The 12,900-nt window shown below is 45.9% G+C and overlaps 1 protein-coding gene across 1 annotated transcript in view; it reads left to right on the forward strand.

Moving 5' to 3' along the window:
• LOC133372828 (solute carrier family 2, facilitated glucose transporter member 5-like) overlaps positions 1–12,900 on the forward strand; it is a 38,831-nt gene that overhangs the window by 25,577 nt on the left and 354 nt on the right. The window contains exons 5-11 of the mRNA XM_061601915.1: positions 875–1,027; positions 1,269–1,394; positions 3,493–3,680; positions 5,408–5,518; positions 6,544–6,645; positions 9,166–9,241; positions 11,253–11,380. Coding sequence (XP_061457899.1) covers positions 875–1,027; positions 1,269–1,394; positions 3,493–3,680; positions 5,408–5,518; positions 6,544–6,645; positions 9,166–9,241; positions 11,253–11,380 — 884 coding nt within the window. The remainder of the gene's footprint in view (positions 1–874; positions 1,028–1,268; positions 1,395–3,492; positions 3,681–5,407; positions 5,519–6,543; positions 6,646–9,165; positions 9,242–11,252; positions 11,381–12,900) is intronic.

Raw genomic sequence — 12,900 nt, forward strand, 5'->3', positions numbered from 1 at the left:
GCTATCTCACGTTACCATGACAACCGCTGGCCTTGGATGTCTGCTCACTCTCAGGCCAAGAGATAACAGTTACTTCTCCAAACTTGCAGGCTTTATGGAAAACAACTAGAGACAGTAATGCCCATGGGTCACAGCCCAACATGGAATCATCCCAGATGGGGGGTTGGGGGTGGTAGTTCTGGTTCAAGAGGCTTTTGGCTGACAGACCTCCCTGGCTTGCACAGCCCGTCTTCCTGAACCAGCTGGCTTTTCCTTCTCTGTGTCAAAGGAGGGCTCTTCAGGTTTGGGGCTATGCCAACCAAGAGACAGAACAGTGTCCTGCACAACACAACAGGGAACACCCTTTTGGTGAAGATCAGTTCCCCATTTCCACCCACATGAGCCTCTTGCATTCAGTGAAGGAGTGTGTGTGTGTATATATATATATTTCTACACACTGCTTGCACTGGCTGCAAGCTGCCCATAAGTTTCCGGACCAGGTTCAAGGCTCTTGCATTAATTTACAAGGCCTTTAACAACTTGGGTCCAGGATGACTGAAGGGCCGCCCAGTCCCTTATATCCTGGCCCGATCACTGAGTCCTTTGGGGGAGTCTCTGTTGGTGGCCCCCATGGCTCAGATGCTTGGCTCGTAATGACTAGAAGCTGCGCATTCGGTGCAGTCACTGAGACTAGACAAGCCCCCTCCTTGGTGACCTTTAGATGCATGACTGAAACTTTCTTGTTCCAGCAGGCATTTTAAGGTAATGTTTGATTTTATGGTGATCTTATTGTTCTGTTGTGTTATGTATGTATGGCTTGTTTTTTTATGTACAGCGCTTAGAAACGCAGATAAATGAATGCTGTCAATTAACCCTTCATCTACCATCTAACCAGGCATATTCTCTTCTGCTGTCCCATTGTACCTCGGAGAGGTGGCCCCCCGAAATCTGAGGGGATCTGTCATTATAGTGTCCCTTATCTTTCTCACCGCTGGTATCTTGATCTCACAGATCCTTAGTCTCCAAAAATTCTTGGGGGCCCAAAAAGGTAAGCCTGTCTGTAGAGGTGCTCCTTTGGCCTGTAAGCAGACCGAGTTGTGTTCAGTGGGGACTGATGGCTTTGATGTCAGTGAATCCGCTCTGGGTTTTAGTCCGAAATTTCAAGGAGGTAGCTTGAAAGTTCGGACTAAAATCCGGAGTGGATTCACTGCCCCGCTGACATGAGAGCCACCAGTCTCCACGGGTTGTGTTATCAGAATCACAGATCATGACTGCATCGTCTTCTGCAGACTGGCCCATACTGCTGAGCCTCAATGGATTCTTGGCGGTGTTTCAAGTCATCGTATTGCCCACCTTCCCCGAAAGTCCAAGGTATCTACTGATTCAGAAGAAGGACGAGGAGAAAGCCAGGCAAGGTACAACAGCCCCGAGCAGCACAGAAGCATTAACAGTGTGTCAGGATGCAGGATTGGGACCCTAGCACTTCAGAGGATGAGCAGGAGATCACTTTCTCAGAGCTGGGTGAAGAGGGGGAGGGAGAACTCTCAGAGATAATGTTGCCCAGCGACCGCAGAGGCCTTGAAACTCCAGCAGACAAAGTTACAGACACTACTCAGGAATTTCCCACACTTACCCCCCTCACTGAGCCAGAGCCGTTAGACCAAGAAGGAGGGGGGATTCCACTCCCTCCTCAGCCAGGGAAAAGTCAGCCTGATGGGCATGACGCTCACCCCCCCCCTTTCTCCAATCCCAGAAACAGAATCTTCAGAAGAGGAGGGGGAGGCAGAACTTCCACTCTCACCACGAACCCGGAGAAGGGAAAAATGAGTCAGGGAGAGAGAGAGAAGGGGCGGGGAAGAAATTGTCCTAAGGCGGAGTGAGAGAATTCGCGCCAGAAAGCCCCCTTAAAAAGGATAAGGGGGGCGGGAATTCCTTGTTCTGTCAACTCTCTTGCATGTTGCAGGACACGTGTATTGTGTTGCTTCATGAGGAGATGTAGTCTCTGTCTGGATATTACATTAATAAAAACTGAATTGCTTTCATCTACTGGTGTGATTCCTGAGTCCAGCCCTGGACACGACACAGTGTGGGAAACCTATATGCCTGTTAATCACTCTCAGACTGGAGAGAGTGAGGTTTCATGCTAGGAACAAAAAGGTCTGCAATTTCAGTTCTCTTGATTTCTCCCTTTCAGTCCCCATCGGTTTCTGCCACCACGGCTAAAGCTTAGGGATGATGGGAGTTGGAGTCCAGCAACATTTACAGAGCCACAGCATTCCCCATGCTGGGGATGGACAAATCTGTCAGTTTTGGCTTCTCATTTTTCCAATCTCAAATTCAGTTCTCTGATTTCTGCAGCAATTTGCTTTTAAAAAAAAAAAAAAAAAGGAAAACATCAGCATTTTAATGCAAATTTCTCCTAATAAACGCATTTGTGTAGCAAAGCAATTACCTTGAATACAATGCATTTTTGTATGTCATTTTCCCTAATATATTCCGTGTTACGCACTCTTTCCCCCTAATAAATGCATTGCTGTAAACATTGGTTGCTAGGAGAAGTGTACTGCAAAATTCAAATAAGTGAAAATTTTGAAGGGTGGCCATGTTCTGGTTCTCCTATTGTTTCAGAAAGTATGAATATGACAGATCTAGCTTTAAATGTGAACTAAATCAAGATTCTCCCCCTTCTCTACTTCATGCACGCACATACCTCTGGTGTGAAAAGTAATTCTGTTGTCAGCCTTTCTCACATGATCTGACATGACCAGATTAATTTATATTCTCCCAGTGCTCTAACCACTGCACCACACTGGCTCTCAGCATCTGAGTCTCTTCTCTCTCTTCTTGCATTGGGTACCTTCCCAACTCTTTCTTCGGGGCCCCTCTGGACCCTCCTTCTTTTTCTGTATTTGTGCTCATGATGTATGGGAACATTCGTACGCAACCCCGCTTTCAAGATTGTTTGCACCGGCAATTGTTTTGAGGCAGATATACTGTTTACCTTCCAGTCACCGCATGTCCTGCGGTAAGGGGTGTAGCTCGGTGGCAGAGCATCTGCCTTGCATGCAGAAGGTCCCAGGTTCAATCCCCAGCAGCACCTCCAGATGAGGCTCAGAATTTAGACAATACTGAGTTAGGTGGGCTAGTGGCCTGACTCCATACAAGGCAGCTTCCCGTGTCCTGCAGTGTCCTGCTGAAATCCAGTCGCTGTTTATACCACAAATAGCTGGGTTTATTTTATTACTCTTTTTGCCCCAGTTTTGTTGCGCCTCCAGATGCCAATAGTGCAGGAATGTTGGGGAGCCATTGCAGAAGAACAAATGAGGCCGAGTGATGTGCGGAAGGTCCCGTATAAATCCAGCCCTGACCCACTATGATTGCTTCGACGACGCATTGCAGAAGACACTGTCAAAAAGGGGGGAGGGAGCCTACCTTGTCTGCAGGGTGTTTCCATTGTTCCTGCCCTAGCACCCCAGCATAAATCCTTTCCCCCCGCCCTCTCCTCCCTCCCAGCCTTGAAGAAGCTGAGATGCCAGGACGATGTAGAGAGTGAGGTGGAAGAACTCTATGAGGAGGACATCTCGGAAAAGATGGAAAAGGATATGAACGGACTCAAGCTGCTGTGCTACCGAGGTCTGCGTTGGCAAGTCATCTCCGTTGCCATCTTGATGGGTGGCCAGCAGCTGACAGGCTTCACCGCGGTAAAGAGAGCAGTTTTCCCTGGTTAGGTTAGAAGGCTAATTGAGGGCAACCTGTGGGCGCTGCAGTTTGTTTGGTGTGGAGGAAGTGGGCAAGGAGTTATTCTCCCTCTTTCACAGGGGTGGGGAACCTTTTCCAGCCTGAGGGCTGCATTCCTTTCTGGGAAACCTTTGGAGGAGCCACGTGCTAGTGGTGGGCGGGACCAGAGGCAAAAGTGGGCGGAGCAATGGATGTAAACTTTAACCTTCATAAGGTATGATAGTTCCTACGGACACTCGCAGGTCCCTCTCTTTTGTTCAGGCAAGCCAGAGGCATGTTCTGAGCTTGAGGACACATTGGAGCCAGGCAAATACACTCAAGGAGGGTGTGAAGCAGGTCCGGTGAGGGGGTGTAGCCTGGGGGGAGAGGGGGTAGGTGAGGAGTGTTAGAGTTTTCAGTAGTTATATATTGCAGCGGAGTGCAGAAATAACTGATCTGTAAATACCAGTAGGTGAAAGAACAAAGAATCTGAAGAATCTTTATTACTATAAAGAGGTAGAGTCATACATGCTGAAGAAGCCATGCATCTTCCCCTCAGGGAACCATAACTAACCGAGAACAAAGACAGGAAGAGGAGGGAGGAACAAAGCCTGCAAAAACAACAAACATTTTAGAGGCAGAATCAGCAGGAGGGAAGAACAGATTGCCTTTTTGTCTGTTGCCTCCCTCCACTCGTTCAGATTACTTGGAACATGTTGGTGATTTACTCCCAAGCAGGAGGTATGGTCTAGGAAGAGTCCCGAGAGCCAGACAGAGAGGGTTGAAGGGCTTTATTTGGCCCCCAAGCCTGAGGTTGCCCACTCCTGCTCTCTCATATTGTTAGAACCCAATGGGGTCACCCAATTGCACACTGATGTGGGGAACTGGACTTAATATCAGGGAAATGAGGATTTGGAATGGACAGAGCTGTCCGTCCTTACCTGGCGCACGCACGTGCATCAATGACATGTTGCAAGATGCACCCACCACAACAGCAGTTGGCTGGGACATCTTTAGTTCCAGGATGCATTCGAATCCCTCCTACATAATACTGACAGTCTGGAGTAGGGGTAGAGGAGCAATTCAGTTCAGTTCTCTCTTAAAGCCGAGCTTTGCATGTAGAATTGTAGAGTTAGAAGGGGCCTATAAGGCCATCGAGTCCAACCCCCTGCTCAGGGCAGGGATCCAGCTTTCCAAAACAATGTGAGAACCGAAACGCAGCCGTCTGTTGAAATTCATACTTCTCTGAATTTTGGGATGCGGTTCTCCAACTGAGCAATGTTTACGAAAGTGCATGGGGGGAAGGGAAGTATGCCTTAAAAATGAATATATTTGTGAAAAAAGGTACAAAAATGCATTATGACTAAGAGAAATTGCTTGCAAAAAAGGTATACATGAGTGAAAGCGGCAGACAAAAATGTGTGTTAGGAAGAAATGCGGAGAACTGAATTGGAAGATTTGGGAAATGAGAAACCCAAATGGATGGATTTGTCTGTCCCCTTGTGAAGAGATGGGAACCTGCGTGGCCCTTGAGGTGTTCCTGGACTCCAACTCCCATCATCCCTAAGCATTGGCCAGGGGCTGATGGGAACTGAAAATGAGAAACCCAGAGAACCGAAATGGCCAGATCCTTCCGTCTTCAGCCTGCCACCCTCCTCCTGGCACTTTCTTCCATGAACTAATGGTGCTGGTTGCTTCTGTCTACTTTCAGGTGATATATTATGCAAATAAAATCTACATCACGACGCATCTAAAGAAGCAGGAAGCTCATTATTACAATGTCTTGTCAGTGGCTTTTTTAATTTTCACGTTGATGGTCATGGTAAGCCGCTCCCATCCTTCTCTCTCACTAAAATTTAAGTTTAGTTTCTGTTTTTAAAGTGACATGTTGCCAGAGTTTGATTTTAATTGCCACACTTTCTGACCTGGGAGCTTCACACCTCCACCTCTCTCCAGGCCTGGTAAAGGGCCTTTTGGCCAAAAGGTGGCATAATAATTATAATAATAATAATAATAAAAAGTGGTAGATGTGGCTTTCTGGTGCATCTAGGTAAGGCACTCTGCGCATGTTCAGACATAATACAAGGGAATAATACAAGGGAAGCATCCCATTCTACCAAGAGCAATTATTGCACTCTTTGCATGCTCAGATGTGTGAGATCCCTCCAAGAGGAGTGCAAATGTACGACCAGAGAGAAGTATTTATTCGGCAATAAATATCAACAATGGCTCCTTTTCCCAAATACCTGAGGGTGTGTTGCATAGAATATGACTTGGGCTGCACACAGGCCATACTTTGAAAGCACGTGTGTTCCCCCAAAGAACTATAGTAAACTTGGTAAAATACCTTTTTTTTTTTTTTACTATATGCAGTAATTTTTGCCACTTTCCCAAGAGAATTGCCCAGTCTCTGTCTTCTGTCTTGATATCTGAAGAAATCAGCCAACTTGGTCACGGCTGCAAAATCCCGTATTTTATTTCTCCATTCTCTGATTTTTGGTATTGCGTCTAATCTCCACTATTTAGCATACAGGATTCTAGCTGTGGCCAAAAAATAAGGCCCTTCTATTCAGGTCCGACGGTTGGTTTCCCGTAATTGCATGAATACAAGCCTCTTCAGATACTTTGGTTCTAGTCTGCCTCTGTATTGGAATTGTTTTTAAGGTGTTTGTAAATACGTTTTTAGTTGCTTATCACTTGTTGTCTGCTGCCCTGGTCGTCTTCTGGGAGGAAGGGCAGGATATAAATGTAATAATTAAATTTAGTAAGAGAAATACAGGTCAAGGTTCATGACCACCTCATTCTCTCTTCCCTCAATCAAACTCTTTTTTTTTTTACAACTTGTAGGCATATACAGTAGATTCTGTGGGGCGAAGGATTCTCATTCTCACTGGATTTGGCATCTGCAGTATCGCTTGTATTTTGTTAGCCATGACCATTGAACTTCAGGTTTGTAATCGAAAACGTGATTAAACAAGCATCCCTCACTGGGCTGCTCTGATGCCGCCTCCTCTTCTGCCACCAATCTGTTCTGAATAGTGCCTCGAACCAACTGGGAAATTGGCCACAAGCTTGAAAGATCTTTTTTAAAAGAATAAGAATAAAAATAATGTTTAGGTTTATGTTATGTGCCTTCAAGTCGATTACGACTTACGGCGACCCTATGAATCAGCGACCTCCAGGAGCATCTGTCGTGAACCACCCCGTTCAGATCTTGTAAATTCAGGTCTGTGGCTTCCTTTATGGAATCAATCCATCTCTTGTTTGGCCTTCTTCTTTTTCTACTCCCTCCCGTTATTCCAAGCATTATTATCTTTTCTAATGAATCATGTCTTCTCATGATGTATCCAAAGTATGATAACCTCATTTTCATCATTTTAGCTTCTAGTGATAGTTCTAGTGTAATTTGTTCTAACACCCAATTATTTGTCTTTTTCGCAGTCCGTGGTATGTGCATTTCATTTACCCTATGAATCAGCGACCTCCAGTAGTATCTGTTGTAAACCACTCTGTTCAGATCTTGGAAGGTCAGGTCTGTGGCTTCCTTTATGGAATCAATCCATCTCAACAGGGGGAGTGTGACTCTGTTGATTCTCCTTAATCTCTCAATGGCTTTTGATACCATTGACCATGGTATCCTTCTGGGGAGACTGGCTGAGTTGGGAGTGGGAGGTACTGCATTGCAGTGGTTCCACTCCTACTTAGCAGGTCGCCTCCAGAAGGTGGTGCTTGGGGAACATTGCTCGGCACCCTGGACTCTCCTGTATGGAGTTCAGCAGGGGTCAGTTCTGTCCCCCATGCTGTTCAACATCTACATGAAACCGTTGAGTACAGTCATCCGGAGCTTTGGAGTGCGTTGCCATCAGTATGCTGGTGACACGCAGCTCTATTTCTCCTTTTCATCTTCTTCAGGTGAGGCTGTCAATGTGCTGAACCGGTGCCTGGCTGCGACAATGGACTGGATGAGGGCTAATAAACTGAGGCTCAATCCAGACAAGACTGAGATGCTGCTAGTGGGTGGTTCTTCTGACCAGATGGTGGATGTCCAACCTGTCCTGGATGGGGTTGCATTCTCCCTGAAGGAGCAGATTCGTAGCTTGGGGGTTCTCCTAGAACCATCTCTGTCACTTGAGGCTCAGGTAGCCTTGGTGGCACGGAGTGCCTTCTACTAACTTCGGTTGGTGGCCCAACTATGTCCCTATCTGGACAGGGATAACCTGGCTTCAGTTGTCCATGCTCTTGTAACCTCCAAATTAGATTACTGCAATGCACTCTACGTGGGCTGCCTTTGAAGACGGTTCAGAAACTGCAGCTTGTGCAAAATGCAGAGGCCAGATTGGTAACAGGGACCAGACGGTCCGAACATATAAAACCGATTCTGGCCCGCTTGCACTGGCTGCCTGTATGTTTCCGAGCTTGATTCAAGGTGCTGGTTTTGACCTATAAAGCCTTACATGGCTTGGGACCACAATACCTGATGGAACGCCTCTCCTGATACTAACCCACCCGTACACTACGTTCAAGATCAAAGTCCCTCCTCCGAGTGCCTACTCCAAGGGAAGCTTGGAGGATGGCAACAAGGGAGAGGGCCATCTCAGTGGTGGCCCCCAAATTATGGAATGATCTGCATTATGAGGTGCGCCTGGCGCCAACACTGTTATCTTTCTGGTGCCAGGTCAAGACTTTCCTCTTTTCCCAGGCATTTTAGTATGTGTTTTATATTGTTTTAAATTTTAAATTGTATTTTAAATTGTTTTTAAAATATGTGTTTGAATTGTATCTGTTTTAATGTTTTTAGTTACTGTAAACCGCCCAGAGAGCTTCGGCTATGGGACGGTATACAAGTATAATAAATAAATAAACATTTTAAAATTAACTTGGATTTTGTGTGAAGGATCTAAGTGGAAGAGCAGGAAGGAATGTAGTTAATGGAGCTTTCCTGCAAAATTTATTGTAGCTGTTGCATTCCAGTGCCGCATAATTCAGTGACGGTTGTGTCTCTGCAGCAGATAGTTAAATGATGGAATTTGCTCCCACAGGAGGCAGGGATGGCCACCACTTTGGATGGCTTTGAAAGAGGATTAGACAAATTCATGGAGGACAGATGCTTTTGACATCTACTAGCTGAGGTGGCTGTGCTTTATCTCCACAGTTGGAGGCAGTACGGCTCTGAATATCAGTTGCTGGAAACCGCAGGAGGGGAGAGTACTCTTGTGTTCAGGTCCTACTTGGAGGCTTCCGAAAAGAGGCATCTGGTTAACTATTGTGGGAACAGGATGCTGGACTAGATGGGCCTTTGACCTGACCCAGCAGGCTCTTCTTATGTTATGTTCTCTTGATGCTTTGTGACGTGTTATATTTTCTGGGCTGGCACGAAGAGACAGAAAGAAAGGATGTCTCTTAATATTAACGGGGCACCTGGAAACCTCACTCATGCATGCCTGAACCAGGGTCAACTTCCTCCAACAGCCCGGCATGCCATGGATGTCGTACGTCACCAGAGTTCTCTTCTTCCTCTTCTTCTTTGGACACACCCTCGGGCCAGGTAAGTATTCAGGAGACCGACAGAGTTCCTTGAAAGAAGTGCAAGATACAAATGAAATTGATATTTCCTTTTATTTTAAAATGTTTATATGCTGATTTTTGGTATAAAGGCCATCAAATTGGCTTACAACAACAATCATAAAGACATACAGTAATACCTCAGTTAACAAATCCTCTGGGAACTACACTCCTTGTAACTAAGTCGTCTTAAGGTGAAACTGGCCAGCTTTGCTTTGCTATGGATTATGGTGAATCTGACTAGCATGTATCTTTGCTTTGCTGTCAATAAACTGACAAGCCTAAGCTTTTGCTTTGAGATGAAACTGACTAGCCTGTGCCCTTGCTTTGCTATGGATAAACTTTCAGACCTGTGCCTGGGCTTTAGTGTGAAACTGACTAACCTGTATCTTTGCTATCAATAAACTGGTAAGCCTGTGCCTTTGCTAGAGTGAAACTGACAAGCATGTGTGCTTGCTTGGCATTGAAGAGATCTCTTGCTTTTTCCCAGGGCCAGGGAGGGAAGGAGCCAATACGATAAGGAGAAGGAGAGGAGGGGGAAATGAGGGGGAGTGGGTGGGCTCTGGGTAGGCACTTTAAAGCCCCTATTGAAGCTGCCTCCACCATCTATGAGGCGTAGGAAACTATCCCTATTCTTTCCATGTTGTCCCTACCTCTGGTACCAAAGTTTCTGTTAAAGAAGTAATGTCCATGAATGCATCTACTTTGTTAACTGAGATATTACTATATGTATATATTTTAAATCGGTATTGCACACAATCAAAATGTCAGATCCAGAACTTCCATAATGTAATATTCCAACCTCTGTCCAAGGAGTGGGTTAAAAACTTATTCAGGTGGGGTCAATCAAAAGAAAAATCCTAGAGCTTAGCCCTCCCTCCCAAAGCTCTACTGCGAGGGAGTTAGCTTTTAATGCTTAATCACAATGTCCAGGTCATGCCCACACCATGGGTGGTATTCAATGCGAGTCCTACTCAGAGTAGACCCACTGAAGTTAATGGACATGACTAACTTAGGTTCATTAATGTCAGTGGGTCTGCACTGAGTAGGACTTGGTTGAATATATGTTGTTATGTGCTTTCAAGTCGATTATGACTTATGGCGACCCTATGAATCAGCAACCTCCAAGAGCATCTGTTGTAAACCACCCTGTTCAGATCTTGAAAGTTCAGGTCTGTGGCTTCCTTTATGGAATCAATCCATCTCTTCTTTGGCCTTCCTCTTTTTCTACTCCCTTCTGTTTTTCCCAGCATTACTGTCTTTTCAAGGGAATCATGTCTTCTCATTATGTGTTAAAAGTACGATAACCTCATTTTCATCATTTTAGCTTCTAGTGACAGTTCTAGTTTAATTTGTTCTAACACTCAATTATTTGTCTTTTTCGCAGTCCATGCCATGTGCAAAGCTCTCCTCCAACACCACATTTGAAACTTAAATTTAAAGCACATTTATATCACTTGAACAGCCATGGCTCCGTCCCCCACAAAGAATCCTGGGAACTGTAGTTTGTGAAGGGTGCTGAGAATTGTTAGGAGGCTCCGATTCCCCTCACAGAGCTACAATTCTCAGGGTTCCCTGGGAAGGGAGATTAACTGTTAAACCACTCTGAGAATTGTAGCTGTGTGAGGAGAATAGTAGTTAGGGAATCCCCTCAGAGAGCTACAGTTCCCAGCACCCTTAACATCCTACAGTTCCAGGATTCCTTGGGGGTAAGTCATGACTGTTAATTTAGTATAAAAGTGCTTTAAATGTTCGGTGCGGATGTGACCTACATTGTGTCATTCTGTGTGTGGGGGGAATGCTGAGTCTCCTGTCTTGGGCTGCATATGCGCTTGCTACTCTTTCACACCCTAGTGAGGAAAGGTTTGAGCTATGGGCTCCTAAGCTCCTGCTCTTAATTGCGCAACACCAGAGTCCTTGCCATCACTATCAATTCACGAGCAAGTCAATGGAAAGCCAGTATTCAGAGCCTTGAATGCTTCCTCTCCCCTTAGCGTCGATTCCCTATGTGTTGATGCTGGAACTATTCCTTCAGTCATCCCGGTCCACTGCCTTCGCCATCGGGGGATTTGTGCAGTGGCTTCTGCAGTTCCTTGTAAAGCTCTTTTTCCTTCAGATAGAGGTGAGTGATTTTTGGTGGGGCGTGGACAGTCTGAGTTGGTAAACCAAGCCTAGCCCCACTCTACCCACCTCAAATATATATACGTATTGTTGTGTCCTTCAGGTAATTGATTCAGTGTAATTTCTTGCCCCTGGAAGTTCAACTCAGCATTGTATTAAATTGAATGTTGAGGGACTTTAAACTGTTGAAGTTGTTATTAAATTTATAGCCCACCTTTCCTCCAAGAAGCTCAAGGTAGTGTAAATGGTTCTCCTCCCTCTCCGTTTTATCCTCACAACAACCCTGTGAGGTAGGTTAGGCTGAGAGACAGTGACTGGCCCAAGAGGGTCACCCAGCGAACTTCATGGCAACCTCAGTTGCCCCAAAATCCCGTGTGACCTTGATTTTAGGCCACATCCACTCCACATATTTATTCCACTTTAAATAGTCCTGCTTTTCCCAAAGAATCCTGGGACCTACTGTTTGTGAAGGATGATGAGTGTTATTAGAAGACTCCTATTCCCCCGACAGAGCTCCAGTGAGCAAGAGTGATTGAAGTCAGTTCCTCTTCCCAGAGAATTCTGGTAGTTGGAGCTGTCTGAGGGGAATAGGGGTCTCCTAACAACTCTCAGCACTCTTCACAAACTTCAGGATTCATTGGAGGAAGCCATGACTGCTTAATGTAGAATAAATGTCTGGTGTAGATGTGGCCTTAATGGGAAATGGATGATCTGGCTATGGGTGGTATTCAGGGTTATTGTTGTTTGGAGCAGACCCATTGATGTTGATAGATATGACTAACTTAGGTTTGTTGATTTCAATGGGTCTTCTCTGAGTAGGACTAAGTTGACTTCAACTTCAAATGTTTGGGATTGGCAATCTTTCTGGGTACGTCTAGAATTTTGAGAAAAGTGCTGTGGGCAACAGACAGAAAATGGCTGCCGTGGGCATATGGCACCACACAAAATAGCTCCTGTGGGGGTGTGGCATGATGGCTGCCTCATCTAAAAGAGCAGAAAAAGAGACAGGACCACAACATAGTGTGAGCAGCCCCCTCCATCTGCTACTCATCAATGGGGGGGGAAGGGACCTATATCAGCCACCATCTCATTCACTCACAGAGCAAATCTCTTTCTACTTCTCTGTTCGGTGGAGATCTTGGCATCCAGTGAAATGTGGGCATGTGTGAGGGGGCATATTCAGTGTAAGAAAAGTCAAGTCAGTGCAAATAGGAATTGAACAGGAAGACCAAACGATCTCTGTTGTGCATTGTGGATTCTTGAGGGGATATTTACTGAGACCTTTTGGGGTGACATCGATGTGCCTGGCAGGCACCCATGGGCACCACCTTGCATACAGAAGGCCCCAGGCTCAATCCCCAGCATCTCCAGGCAGGGCTGGGAGAGACCACTGCCTGAAACCTTGGGGAGCTGCTGCCAGAACAGATTTAAGGGGTGAGCAGTGGGAGAAGGGGGGGAAGTCCTATTGCCCAAGAGAATTGATGGGACCATGACGTAGGACAACGCTGGATCATGTCCATC

The sequence above is a fragment of the Rhineura floridana genome, chromosome 18 (genome assembly GCF_030035675.1).
Source record: "Rhineura floridana isolate rRhiFlo1 chromosome 18, rRhiFlo1.hap2, whole genome shotgun sequence".
Classification (NCBI taxonomy): Eukaryota; Metazoa; Chordata; class Lepidosauria; order Squamata; family Rhineuridae; genus Rhineura; species Rhineura floridana.